At 43.6% G+C, this 13,431-nt stretch overlaps 1 protein-coding gene across 2 annotated transcripts in view; it reads right to left on the bottom strand.

Annotated features, from left to right (window-relative positions):
- The window catches only part of CHD7 (chromodomain helicase DNA binding protein 7), a 191,775-nt gene that overhangs the window by 14,520 nt on the left and 163,824 nt on the right, over positions 1-13,431 (bottom strand). For both annotated transcript variants that reach the window (XM_053558884.1, XM_053558885.1), the window contains 9 exons: positions 11,151-11,261; positions 10,855-11,060; positions 7,732-7,931; positions 7,383-7,542; positions 3,286-3,375; positions 2,728-2,831; positions 1,282-1,411; positions 811-883; positions 596-653 (listed from right to left, as the gene is read on the bottom strand). In XM_053558884.1, coding sequence (XP_053414859.1) covers positions 596-653; positions 811-883; positions 1,282-1,411; positions 2,728-2,831; positions 3,286-3,375; positions 7,383-7,542; positions 7,732-7,931; positions 10,855-11,060; positions 11,151-11,261 — 1,132 coding nt within the window. The remainder of the gene's footprint in view (positions 1-595; positions 654-810; positions 884-1,281; positions 1,412-2,727; positions 2,832-3,285; positions 3,376-7,382; positions 7,543-7,731; positions 7,932-10,854; positions 11,061-11,150; positions 11,262-13,431) is intronic.

Genomic DNA, 13,431 nt, shown 5'->3' with positions numbered 1-13,431 from the left:
ACTCATTAACATTCAAATGACAGTGTGGGAAAGGGCGTCTCAGAGCCTTTATTTTAAAAATATAAATAAGGGAATAATATTACTTTGGAAGCTACAAACTATTTCCTTTCTGAGTCCTTCGGGGGGGGGGAATAAGTTTATTTCTCAGTCCTACATAAAGAAGCCTACTTTACAGCATGAACTACAACATCATAAGGGTGTTTTCCTGTAATGAATACAAAATAATAATCTCGAACATAACAAATAATTGCATAATCATAACCTAATGATTTTATATAGGTGAAAGGGCAATATTCTAAATAAACTGGCAGAATTTCAGATAAATACTTAGCAAATGTTCCACTCCTAAGAGATGTATTTTAAAGATACTTAGATTTTTTTACTACTTAGTGTAAAAACATCTCTTATATCAAGAAATGTGATGTAACACAACCATAAGCAAGAATTAAAAATTATTCACAAAAGAGACAGCTCAGTGTAGAAGAAATAACATTTTAAGACAGCACCATGGTGAAGCAGCTCAAGTCCCTGTGATGTGAGCAGCGACTGCCCAGCACACGTCTGCTCTGCTCTACTGGCCTTCCTGGGGCCTTACCTGCGGTGTGTATTTCCATGGACTCTTCCTTATCCTCCAGAGGAGAATTTGCAAATTCCTTGAAAGCAAAGCAAGAAACAGAATTATTTTAATTTGGGGTTTCATTTTGCTTTATCTTTCAGAGAAAAGGCCATTATCTATGAAGTTTAACGAGTCTTATACAGGCATATAATATTTTAATGACACTATAAAAGCCAATATACTCAAGTACTTACATCTATTTCATCTTTGAATGGTGTTCTGGTTGGTTTATATTCTGGGTCTTCATCTTCTCTATCAAATTCTCCCCTAGGTAGAACAACAACAAAATGTGATTAAATCATACTGGTAAGCAAAGGGCTGGTGGTGGGAAAGAGTGATGATCTGCCTAATGCTACTTTTAATTCTGGGTTTGGAGTCAAAAGTGACTCTATCAGTATTTCAAACTTGTAGCCATGGCAGGGGAAGTGGAGGAGTAGGGGAAGGAGGGGGAAATGCCACTTGAAAAAGACAAACAAGTTTCCCATTAACTAGATAATGTATTTTGCTTCAACAGTCACTATGATATACAAATAGAATATGCCAATAAACATAATTTAAGTTCAAACCAGACGTAATACAGTGTGTAGTGCAGGATAAGAATCGAATCTGCCAATAGATGTGATACTGACATAAAGTTTATTCAAATTTTAAAATGTCCTTCTCACCCGTCTCCACCATCTGCTAGCATGTCTGTTCCTCTTTGCTCGGCAGCTATGGCCTTGGCATCGGGCATACCAACTCGTTCCAGGAAGCACAGTGCGGGGTCAGCTCGCATGGAATTGTACTTCTCATAGCCTGTGCCGTGCCCACCAGCCCACAGAGGACACACACAGAAACAAAGAAAGGCCACATCACTATCAAAAACCATAGCACCACCACAACACAAGTTTATTTCTCAGTTAAGATGAACGTCACGGTTGAATTTAAATGGACCTTGATCCAGTAGAGTATTCTGTGGAATGCTGTTAGGGGCTCTGTTACACTACAGGGATATTATCAGAATTACCATAAATACTAATAGAAAAACAGGTTCAGAGTAACTCCAAGATGCCTGGGAGGATTTCTGACCCTGTTTTTCCCAAGCTCCAATTTTGGTTAACATTTCATGTTCCTTTATGGCCTCTGCAGGGCTACTCTGGGTCCACCCCTGTCCTCCTCGTCAATAGCTTTAGTCCTGCAGGAACTCACATGGCTGGCTGAAAACCCCCCCCATCTACATAAGGCCAGCGAACCTGTCGAATTAGGTTTAGGGTGATGCATGTCAGTAAGATGACACTGTTCCCTCAATGGTTTTCAAACTGCAATTTGCTTTTTGACTGCCCAAGTTGACTAGATGGAAAATGGCAGATCCCAACAGTGCACTGCAGGAAAATGATTCTGAGGCTGAGCTCACAAAACGTGGCTGCAGTACATAGGCAGAACAGCACAATTCAATTAGGATGTGTACTACAACACCCCGCTCCTAACTGCTGTAGAGCTGCAAGCCAAACTGTAATCATGAAAGGTTTTATAAGCCATCATTCTCCCCTTTAGTCAGGCTGGGCTGCTGAGAACACCTCCGCGACCTCCAGAGAGTTGGGATTATAATCAGGAATCGTTCACTGTATATATCATGCCAGTTCTGCATCCCCAGCCTTTCAAAGTTAACAAGGCTGCATCCCACTCAGGGGAGCCGCAAGTTCTCAGCACTGACATTTGTGAAATATTGCTTGGAACAAAGCCCAGGAGGCACTCGCACAGATTAATAGCAGAGGTTAAGCCCACCGTCCACTTTGACACTGGTTGGCAGAGTTAGCAAGGGAAGCCGCGCGGGAAGCAAAGTTTAGGGAGAGCTATAGTACAACTTGGCTATTATTAAAACAAATATGGTTTGGGTTTTATTTACAGCCAAGAAAGAAATGTTTTCTTCTCAAATACTCAACAAACATTCAAAAACAGCATCTGATATTTACAGTTCATATTAGATTTTTAGTACAGAAAAATAGTAGGCGCCAAGAGTCCTTTGGAACTGTCCTCATTAATATTATGACTTTGGAAAAGAGTATGCAAAGAGTTCTAAATAAAGACCAAGCCATACAGTCAAGATGTATTCAAACAGAAATGTCACTTACCATGTTTGAACACTCCAATTAAGAGGGATTTATCTGCTTCCTTATCCCACCAATCTGTAGGAACTTCAGCATGGAAAGGTTCAGGGATCCACACATCAGCTTCACTAGAATGACAGCATTTATGAGAAATACTAATATGAAAGAAGAATTCCAAGTAGTGAATATGATACATGCACTCACATGCCTTCTCTCCCACAATAAACATCTGAGCATGGCCAGGAGGAACCAACAAAGGTTAAAGAAAGGGCATAAGTCAGTCGCTCTCTGCCATGACCAGGAGGGAACTTCATCACACGGTATCCCATTTAAAGGTCATCTCAGAACACCAGGTATGTAGTTTACACCTTTTTACAGCATAAACATAAACACAAACAGCCTTTTCCTGATTCTCATCACATCCCAAGCTCAAAGAACAAGCCTAAAGGAGACGAGCCTCTCAGATACCTAAAGGAGACGAGCCTCTCATGGTCTATGAGGGGTCTGAAACACAATCCGTGATGTTTTCTGTCTCCTCCGATTATCTCGCAGAGGTACAGAACGAACGTGTGCCCCACTAACCTTGAGTCAGCACCCTCTAAGATCTTATCTGCCTGGTCGCCTATCACTTCTTGTCTTAGGTAGTACAGCATGCGGACACGCAGCAGGACCCTGGAGAGGAAGACAGGGGGAAAAAGTTCTTAACTTCAGGACTGTTTGCCAACAGTGGCTTTTGGCAGCTGCTGCTGTTCATCCATCATCCTGCCAAGGCTGATTAGCCATGCTGTATGGTAGGCTTGAAGCGTGACAGATGGTGGCACATAATCACCTCTGTGTGGTGCTTTCTGCTGGCTTCCAACAGGCCTGCCTGGCAACCGCTCACACTGCACAGAGAGGGCCCGCGCTCGGCCCAGCCCAGGCGCACTTCATTTAGTTCTACCTAGCGCAGCTTGTGAAGTTCAGACACGTACCCTACCATTGCCTCTGAAGTATTGGAGCAAGTTTGTAAACAACTGAGCAGATGGCTTTCAGTAACTGTTCTGCTTCATTATCTCATAAAATTTCCTCAGCTGCTGCCTTAATACCATTTTTGGAAGCACATCAGAAGTTGTAGGAATAAACGAGATATAAAATCTGGTTTTACTACCTTACAATAAACCCTCAATATGGAATGTCAGGTTTTTCAGATTATACAACTTTGCTACCGAGAAAGGAAGATGGCGACGGGGTGGGGTGGAGGTGTGCCCTCATTCTTTTCCCTTAAGAAACATTAGATATTTTATTCCTTCTAGTTTATATTATTTGGGAACCTAAGTTGTAGCTTAAAAAAATAATAAAATGTTAAAAAATTAAAATGTGTCCAATTCGCTGACATTCTTAGTCATGTTCAAGAAATCCATTTTTAAAAACCTTTGGAATTCTAGGAACCAGGTTTTTTGATCCTGCTTAGAATTCTGCAATGGTTAAAACATAATTCTTTCAATAAGGTCCACCTGGTAAGTCCCAAAGGCCTATGTCTACTCCAAATATAGCATCCCCTGCTGGATAGCCCCCGGTGTGCACTCAGGATTGATAGTAAAGACTACTTTCTTGGCCGTGAGTACACCGTAATACAAAGTGCTTCTTCCCTAAGCCGGAAATCCCAAGAACATAAAGGTAACACCTGACAGCCAGCGTCTCATGTTCACTTGCACTAGCTCCTCTGACCCTCACAATAGCCCCATGACACAGGGAGGCAAGTTACCTTCCATTTTACAAGAGTAAATACTGATATTAACATTAAGATAAGTGACTTAGCCAAGGCCACAGGGTTACCCTGCACATGGGACAATCTGAACTAGGCCTTCTAACTCCACCATGTCACAGTCTCTCAGGGTGTGGCAACTGTCCTCTAAAACTTAAAAATGACAAGTAGGGGCAGCTTCACCCAAACAGACTCCTCCTATTCATACATCAACAGATGCTCTCTGATACGCCTTTCTCCCCACCACAAGTCAACTCAGGGCCACCATGGTTTTGAATGGGCCAAGTGGAGATTGTAAATATCCACACAAACTCCAGGGTAGGCAATCATTTTGGATAACTCACTTTTATTCTTTTTTTAAATATCTCTTTCTCTTGTTAACTCATGAGAACCTTTGGGCCACACTGAAAGGCAAAGGAAAGGAGAAAGTCTGGGTCTCCACAGCAGGCATGTTAATTTCTTCTCTGGTTAGAGAAGAATTTGAAGGCCTCCACCTACTTACAGAGGATACTCAGAAAATGTGGTTCCAAAGAAAATACCCTCTGCCTTTAGTGGATTCTTTATAATGCACAGCAAAACCTGACAGAGTGGCAGGAAGCCTAAAGGTTTCTCCCTCTTTTGGTAAAAGATAAAACCTTTCTACTTCAGGAAGAACTAAGAAGAACACTTACAAACTAACTGTGAATATCACTTTTCTTCCAGAGGAAAAAATTCAAGCCAATGCAACTGGAAAGCTGAGTTCCCTTGTGCTGGCTAGCCAGTGAGAGGACAACAGAGATGACCGGGACATGGCCTCTCATCCCACAGAGTTTACACCCTATAAATTAGACAGACTGAGTGTTGACCACACATGGCGTTGGACCGTCCTCTTTAGTCTGACACATCTCTCTGTTTTTGTGTCTCAGGACCTTGAAGCTTGTGAGGAGACGGGGCCAGTTACTTTCTAGGATGTCCTTCAGTGTGGGTCTCATTTTTCATCTTAACAGGCATCAACACTTCCTTACTTTAGGTCCTGGTGTCTCGGGGCTCACCTACAGGGCCACCTGACTTGTCTCGGAGATGAGCTGAAAGGTACCAACAGTCTTTTTCCAAGACTGGGCGGAAAGACATGAAGAATCCCAGTTATTTCTCACATACTAATGAGGAAGGGTTCCCTGTGGGAAATTGGTGACTGTCAGGAGGATGGGAAATTACAACCCACCAGCCTAGCAGCATCCAGGAGAGGAGCCAGGTCTCTCACACCGAACTACTTCACTCTGTCTGAATCCATAAACTACAAGGACACAGGAGTTTTCTAACAGTGGGAGGTGGGGCAGGATTTTAGGGATAACTATTATGCCCTAGCAGTAACCAGTTTCTGAGACACCAAAATGGCTTGAGGTAATAGATTTGGAAACTCCCTGCAGCCTTATCACGGCCCCGAGAAGGTAGACTTCCTAGGTCGGGGTGGGAGGGGAATGTCATGGTTGAGGGTTCAAATCTGCCTCTGCCATGTAACAGGCTGAGAGACCTGAAGAAAGTTACTTAAGTCTCAGTTTCCTTGTCATTTAAATGAGGGATAAAACAGCGCCACTCATCTTAGCCAACTCAGATTACAAGGATATAGATAATCCATATAGACCATCTGGCACGCTGCCAGTGTTCTGTGCTCAGACTGTGGTCCGTGCTGCTTTTCAAAAGAGAAATATATCTTTATCCATATCTTGCCTCATCCAACTGAGATCTTGTTGCCGAGCTCTGAGTGACTCGAGGAAAATGAGTCCTAAAGAGGTTGAATAACCTGCCCCAGGTCTCGCAAAGCTGGGAAGTGGTGGAGCCATTTGGTAGCACTGTTGCCTGCACTACTGATACTCAGATGTGCATATCAAGAAGTAAACAGTCAATATATGCACAAGTCAGCCTACTGTGTAGACAGGTGACAGAATGCCAAGCAACAAAATAAACCCAGATTCAACATTCTTCAATGATCTATAATCAGTTATAGAAATAAAGGTAAGAAATATGATGCTAAGTTCACAGGTAGGAAAAATGGACCCAGCAACTGAAATATTGTTGGGCAAAAAATAATATGTGAATCCTACAGTTCTTCCACTGAAAGTAGTCAGCAGAAGTTGGGAACATGTACAGCCCACCAGGTACTCCAACACATACTGGTTAAAAATAAATCCGTCATCTACAATGCTCACAGCAGCATTATTCACGGCGGACAAAGGTGGAAATAATGCAAATGTCCATCAGCAGAAGAAGGGACAAACAAAATATTACACACGCACACACACAATAGAGTACTATTTGGCCATAAAAAGGAGTGAACTTCTGATACGTGCTATGCCAGGAACAAACCTTGGGAACACCATGCTACATGAAACACACCAGACACAGAGGGCAAATGATGTGTGATTCCACTCATGAGGTGCTCTGAACAGACAAGCTAATGGAAACAGAGGGCAGATCGGCACTGCCAGGGCTGGGGTGGAAGTGCTAAGCTATTGCTTGATGAAAAGTTTTGGGTATAGATAATGACGAGCACACGCATGGTGAGTGTAATTAATGCCAATGAATTGTTTACTTACAAATGGTTAAAATGGCAAATATTGAGTTATGTATCTTTTACCATATTAAAAAATAATCAGTCACCTAAAGGTAGGTAGGCTCTCCTGTGACTTGGCATCATGTTTCAAGAAAAATGACAAGGCTGTGCAAAGGCAGTAACAGCACAATTTAGTAGTTTTAATGATACTGTTGTCCCTCTGCATCTGCAGGCGACTCATTCCAGGACTGCTTTGGACACCAAACATTGCGGATATTCAAATCCTGTAGCTGGACTTCTGTCTCCACAGATTCTGCACTCACAGATACGGAGGGTTGACTACACATATTTTTTAAGGAACAGTAAGGGAACCAAGTTCTCCACATCCATCCCCCCAAAACGTACTTGTTACAATGATGCTTCAGGTGCTTCTTGTAGCTGTCCTCCTGGAACAGAGCATCTGGGTTGCAGCTGGCCAGCCAGTCAGCATCCTGCACCACCGGCTGTGTGCTCTGGGCTTTCACCTTCTTTCCCTTCCTTCCCCTCGGCACAGGGGCTGATAAACCTGGAATCATCACCATAATGATAATAGAAGCTTTTTACGCTCCAAATTACAGTGTCAGAGTCAGATATTTTAATGCATAACGCAGGGAAATACAGGCTCTGTGTTATGTCTATTTATCAGCAGTGTCTCACAAAGGATTCTGGTGACTTTCGGTGACCCCACAGTGCACAGAGCTTGAAGCGGACCTACCAGAATGATTGACCAAGGCTCGGGTCTGGCCATCCGCTGTGGGGGTGATCAGATCCCAGATGAAACTTTTGATATTCTCATCCCCTCTGTAATGATTAAGACAGTAGACCAGGATGGTTCTGCAGATGGTTTCTACGTCTTGCTCAGTGAGTTGGCGTTTGTAGCGTCCATGGGAAAGAATGTCTGTCCACCGTCCCCAACTGCAAAAAAGCAAATACTCAGCATGCAGATGGTGCCTTGGAGTTTAGATGGGGGGCTTTAATAGTCAGTACTTGTGTTGAGGTATCCTGGGTCAAAACTAGCAATATTTTACATCAGGTGGTAAGAAAGCAGTCCAGGACGCAAGAGTTAAAAGCACTCTGGCACAGAGGAGGCTCTAGGTTCACCGCTCCCAAGTGCAAGAGTTGAACTGCCACTGAAATAACACCCATGTGGCAAACACTGGCTACGCCAGGCAGATGCAGACTGTGGCAGCAACTTTCAGGACACAAATGTGCTCCATGGGCCTGAAAATGGCATACTTGTCTTCACTGTCATGGTTACTATGATCTGATCCTAACCAACCGAGATACAAGAGACCCAAGGCAGGTGTGATGACCACAAAATCAAGGATGCAATGCTCAGGAGTATGCGGTTGCATGAATCCACCTCTAAGGGATGCTATAATTGGTAAAAGACTCTGAACAACTTTGGGATTCCTTTTGGAATAGCAAGCGATAACCCCAAGCACAAAAACATCCACAGGAAAGATGTTCAGCCAACTTACAGGTCCTTATGTAAAACGGGTGAGAGAAAGGACGAGAGACAGAAGCAAACAGACAACAGGCTGCTGAACCTGACCGCCTGTCTCATGTTATAATCCCAAGCTAAACAGCATTGTACTGTTTCATCTGGGAGCTGTAGGGTGAGATCATACAGCAAACAGGCATGGGAGCAGGAGGCAGCAGATGCTGTCTGAGCCATGTCTTCTCCCAGCTGACAGCAGACTGAGCCACTAGGGCAGTGCCTGTGGTACCAAGAGCCCCTCCACTGCCGACTGAGAGCCATGCTGTGAGGAGGATGAGACTTGGCTGCACAAACCGGGATGTGCCTCCTTGAGGCCCTGCCTCCCGCCTTGGCCTGGTCTCTTACCACTCTGACTCCTGTGAATTCCCTTCAGTTGCTCCAAGTACAAAGCTGGCCTGCACCTCTAGGCCCCTGGACAAACTCCTCTCTCTGCCAGGAACTCTATTCTTTTCCCTACCCACCCCCAAATTCCCTCTTACTCTAGTTGACTCCTGATATCTGTCAAGTCATGCACTGTACATATGACCGTCTGTGGAATGCTATCTTCTACTTCCGAGCCCCAGGAGTAGAGAGAGAACACCTGAGCTCTGTTTTAAAGATGAGGTGACATGCCTCCATGCTCTACAGCAGAGTTCTTCCCTGTCACAGCAGTGTCACAGTGTACACCATCTCTCCTTCATCACACGTTGGCCTCACGCTATGCCTATCTTGCTCACAGCTGTACCCCTAAGGTCTGAGAGTATCCTAGGACAGTGCCCAGCACACAGGAGGTATTCAAGACATACTGAGCACCTACAGGAGGAGGGAAGGTGACTGGAAGACAAAAGGCCCTAAGCATACTGCTTCTCTTTAAGAGTTATTAATATGTTCCATTCCTAAAGTTACCAACACAACCCTCAACTCTAATCATTAAGTTTAAACATGGCAGTCGGTATGAACAGCAAAGGCCGTAGGTGGGGAGAGTCTCTGCTCCGTGTAAGAACAGACAGGAGAGGGTGTCTGGCTTTCAGGGATAAGCAGTAGCACCAACAGAGTTGCTGAGACACGGGATGGCCTTCTGCTGAATTTCATTCACTCCATAAACAAGCATGTACTCTGCTCCCACTGCACTATGCACTAAAGATACATAGAAAGAGCCCTGTCCCCCCGGAGCTGATAACTGGAACTCTAGCAGGCGACTCCAAACCCATGTATGATGTAATGAGTGTGACAGGAAGCGCAGCCAGACGCTGATGCCTGCACGGGTGTCCACAGAGCACAGACGTGGGGCGGGCTAGGTCTCTGTGCCAGGACCTGCACATGGACAGTTGCGCTAAGTTGTAGGAAGAGCCTGCGCAAAGACAGAGATGAGGCGGAATGTGGCACACTGGAGAAGGTGAGCTGTCTGTCCCAGCAGAAGCTTGGACTACGCATGGTAAAGAACTGACAAAACGACAAAGCCTGAAAGAGCTCTGGATGCCATGTCAACACAAGTTTGTGTTTACTCTGAAACCAATGGCAATGTTGGAAAAGATCATCACACACACCAGCAGATCTACAGAAAGACTGTTTTGACGGCAGTTTAAAAAAAATGTAATGGGAGTGGCCTACAGTCCCATAGTCTGCTAGAGGACTCTCACCTACTCATTCAGATATTTACTGAGCACTCTGCCAAAGTACCGTGTGGTGTGCCACAGTGACTCAGGATGAATGACACAGGGATCCTAACTTTCTTTCTTTTCTTTCTTTCTTTTTTTTTTTTGAGACAGTCTCAAGCTATCACCCCAGGTTGTCATTATTGTTTTATTCGGCCCACGCTGGGTTCAAACCTACCACCCTCGGTGTATGTGGCCAGCGCCCTACCCACTGAGCTATGGGTGCCACCTGGATCCTGACTTACTGAACTTTACAGTCCAGCAGGAGGAATCTGACAGGTTCACAATGTTCAAATGACCACTCAATGTTCCAGAGGAGGTGAAAGCTTAACAAGTAAGATCATTGCCTTTAACAATTTTTTATAAGAGAAAAATACCAGGAGCTCACCAATAGTCCTAAATTTTATGTAAAGTGAAAAAAAATTGTAATTTTGAAACTTCATTCTGAGTTATTAATAACATGCAAATTTGGATCTGATGTGATTCCTTAAGGTATAAACAAAGTGACCTCTGCACACCCAGGAGGATCTGACTGACTTGGATCTAAGCATGTTGACCAAATGACTTCAGTGCCCCAGAAAATGCAAAGGTATTCATTTGTGTGAAGAGGAGTCACACAAATATAATTTTTCTGTACCAGCTGGAAATTCTAACTATTGTTAAAAATTTTTAAATACCATTCTACAGAGTGAGTCTGACTTACCCATAGACGAGGAGATTTTTCTCCACCCTGAAACACTCGCTCCTGGCGTAGCCCTGTGACTTATCCTGGGGGCGCCGTGGCTTTACACAAGGCTTTTCTTCAGAGTCACTTTCCAAGTCTGAGAACTCCATCAGCTCATCTTCCTTCACTGCACTGTAGAGCCTGGTCTGCTTTCTCACTCTGGGAGTGTCAATAACCAGGTTGTTCTAACAAAAGAGCAGATACATTTCAAACTTCTGAAAAAAATGACCCTTGGGTTAGACAAGATAAGTGTTTGTATGGGACTTCTCACTTACCCTCCCATTTAAGGCATCAATATCCAATTCAGCCTTCTTAGCCCATTTTTGCCAGAAGTTTGGATCATCCAAGGAAATATCTGTCCTATTTCCAGATGCCACAAAACTGGCCTAAAGGAGAAAAAAATATGCATTACTCTTCTCAAGGGCATGCAAAGCTGCCTCTTTATTCATTCACTCAAGTATGTGTGCATTCTCCACCTGTGACAGATCTATGGTAGATGTGACTAGAATGAAAAGCTGTCCCTCAGACAGCTCACCATCCAGGGGTACAGACAGACAGGAAACAAAGGATCAAACTGCGGCATGACAAGGGACAGGTGACAAAGGTATACAGTACAGGTGCAAGTGATACACAGAGGAGGTGCGCTGCTGGGAACTGAGAAGAAAGGCTCTCCCAGAAAAGAAAGCCTGGATCAGATTTTAAAACACTCATAACACAGGAAAGCATGTGGAAATATTCATGACAAAGAATGTACAAAGGCCCAGAGGAAAGGAAAGGGGTAGAGTATACAGAGAGGAACAGCCAAAGGTCAAGCTGGAGGGGAAGGGAGAAGCCAGGTCCAGAGCTTTGTATGAGCTGTTAAAGTCTGAACGCTATCCCAAGGCAGCTGTGAGCTATTTGAAAATGGAAATCACCTCAAGGTGGACATGACCTCATATCCAAGAGTCACATGTTAAAGAGGTCATACTAATGCCTTGGATACCAGAGAGTAGAACAGGCCACTACAGTAGTTAGGGAAGAAACAACAAAATGGAGATAAAGAGGAAAGATGAGAGAAAAGGGAGATGGTCTAGAAAGATATTCTTTGGAAGGTACATTTAGTGGAGTTAGAATATGGGTGCATAGGAAGCATGAAACAGGAGAAGGAAGCAAGATACACCTCAGCATCCAACTCTGACATCTGAGTGGTGTTACTCAGGTGGACAAGCAGGAGTGAGAGAGAGCATGTGTGTGAGAGAGCGTGCGTGAGTGAGAGCATGTGTGTGTGAGAGCGCACCTGAGTATGAGTGAGAGTGCATGTTTGAGAGTGCGCATGTGTGAGTGTGTGCCTCTGAGAGCGCGTGTGAGTGTGTGTGTTGGGAGTGAGATGGGTGATGATCTGGTTTTATGCATACTGGACTGACAGTACCTGTTAAGTCCAGAGGCAAAAGACCTAAAAAGAGACTGAAAGATGTGAAGGAGAAGGTGCTGGATCACAGAGCCAGGACAGAAGAACCTTTCCAGACTGGAGCAGCTGGGACAACAGCGTATCCAAATGCTGGACCCCTACCTCACACCACACACAGAAATCAAATAAGATCACAGACCTAACTTCAGAAGACTCACAGAAAAAAACAAGATTAAATCTTTGAGAATTTGGGTTGGATAATGCACCAAAAGCATAATCAACAGAAGAAAAAAATTGGTAAGCTGGGCTTCACTAAGATTACACAACTTTAGGAAGACTAGCAGGAAATATGTGCAACTATATTGTCTAATATAGAACCTTTATCCAGAATATATGAAGAACTTTGAAAACCTATTCATAAAAAGATAAATACTTCAAAAAACAAACATAAGATGTGAATAGACACTGCTCCAAAATGATATACATTTGACCAATAAGCACATGAAAAGATGCTCAACATCATCAAGGAAATAAAAATAAAACCCAGAAAACCAGAGTGGGATACCAATTTACAACCACTAGGATGACTAAAACTAGAAAGTCAGATAACAAAAAGTGTTGGTGAAGATGTAGAGAAAATGAAACGCTACTCCACTGCTGGCGGGAGAGAAAACAGCACAGTCACTTTAGAAACAGTCTAGCAGTTCCTCTAAGGCAGTGGTTCTCAACCTTCCTAATGCTGCAACGCTTTAATACAGTTCCTGCAGGTCACGACCCACAGGCTGAGAACCGCTGCTCTAAGGGCTAAACATGGAGTTAATATATGATCTAGCAATTCCACTCTTGATATGTGCTCAAGAGAAAAGAAAATGTATGTCTACACAAAAACTCATACACAAATATTCATAAAAACATTATTCATAACAGCCAAAAATGCAGAAACAAACCAAATTTCTAGTATCAAGTGGTCAGTTTGGTTGGTATATCCAAATAATGGAATTATTATTTGGCAAGAAAAGGGAAGAGAAGTTACTGCTATGGGCTATAATGTAGATGAATCTCAAAAACATTATGCTGAGTGATACATACATTGCAGGGTTTCATTTATGTGAACTATTCAGAACAAATCTACAGAAGAAAAAAAACAGATCAGTGATTTTCAAAGACTC

Source organism: Nycticebus coucang, chromosome 13 (genome assembly GCF_027406575.1).
Source record: "Nycticebus coucang isolate mNycCou1 chromosome 13, mNycCou1.pri, whole genome shotgun sequence".
In the NCBI taxonomy this organism is placed as follows: Eukaryota; Metazoa; Chordata; class Mammalia; order Primates; family Lorisidae; genus Nycticebus; species Nycticebus coucang.
The sequence above is the reverse complement of the archived record's forward strand: the minus strand, read 5'-3'. Positions and strand labels throughout refer to the sequence as shown.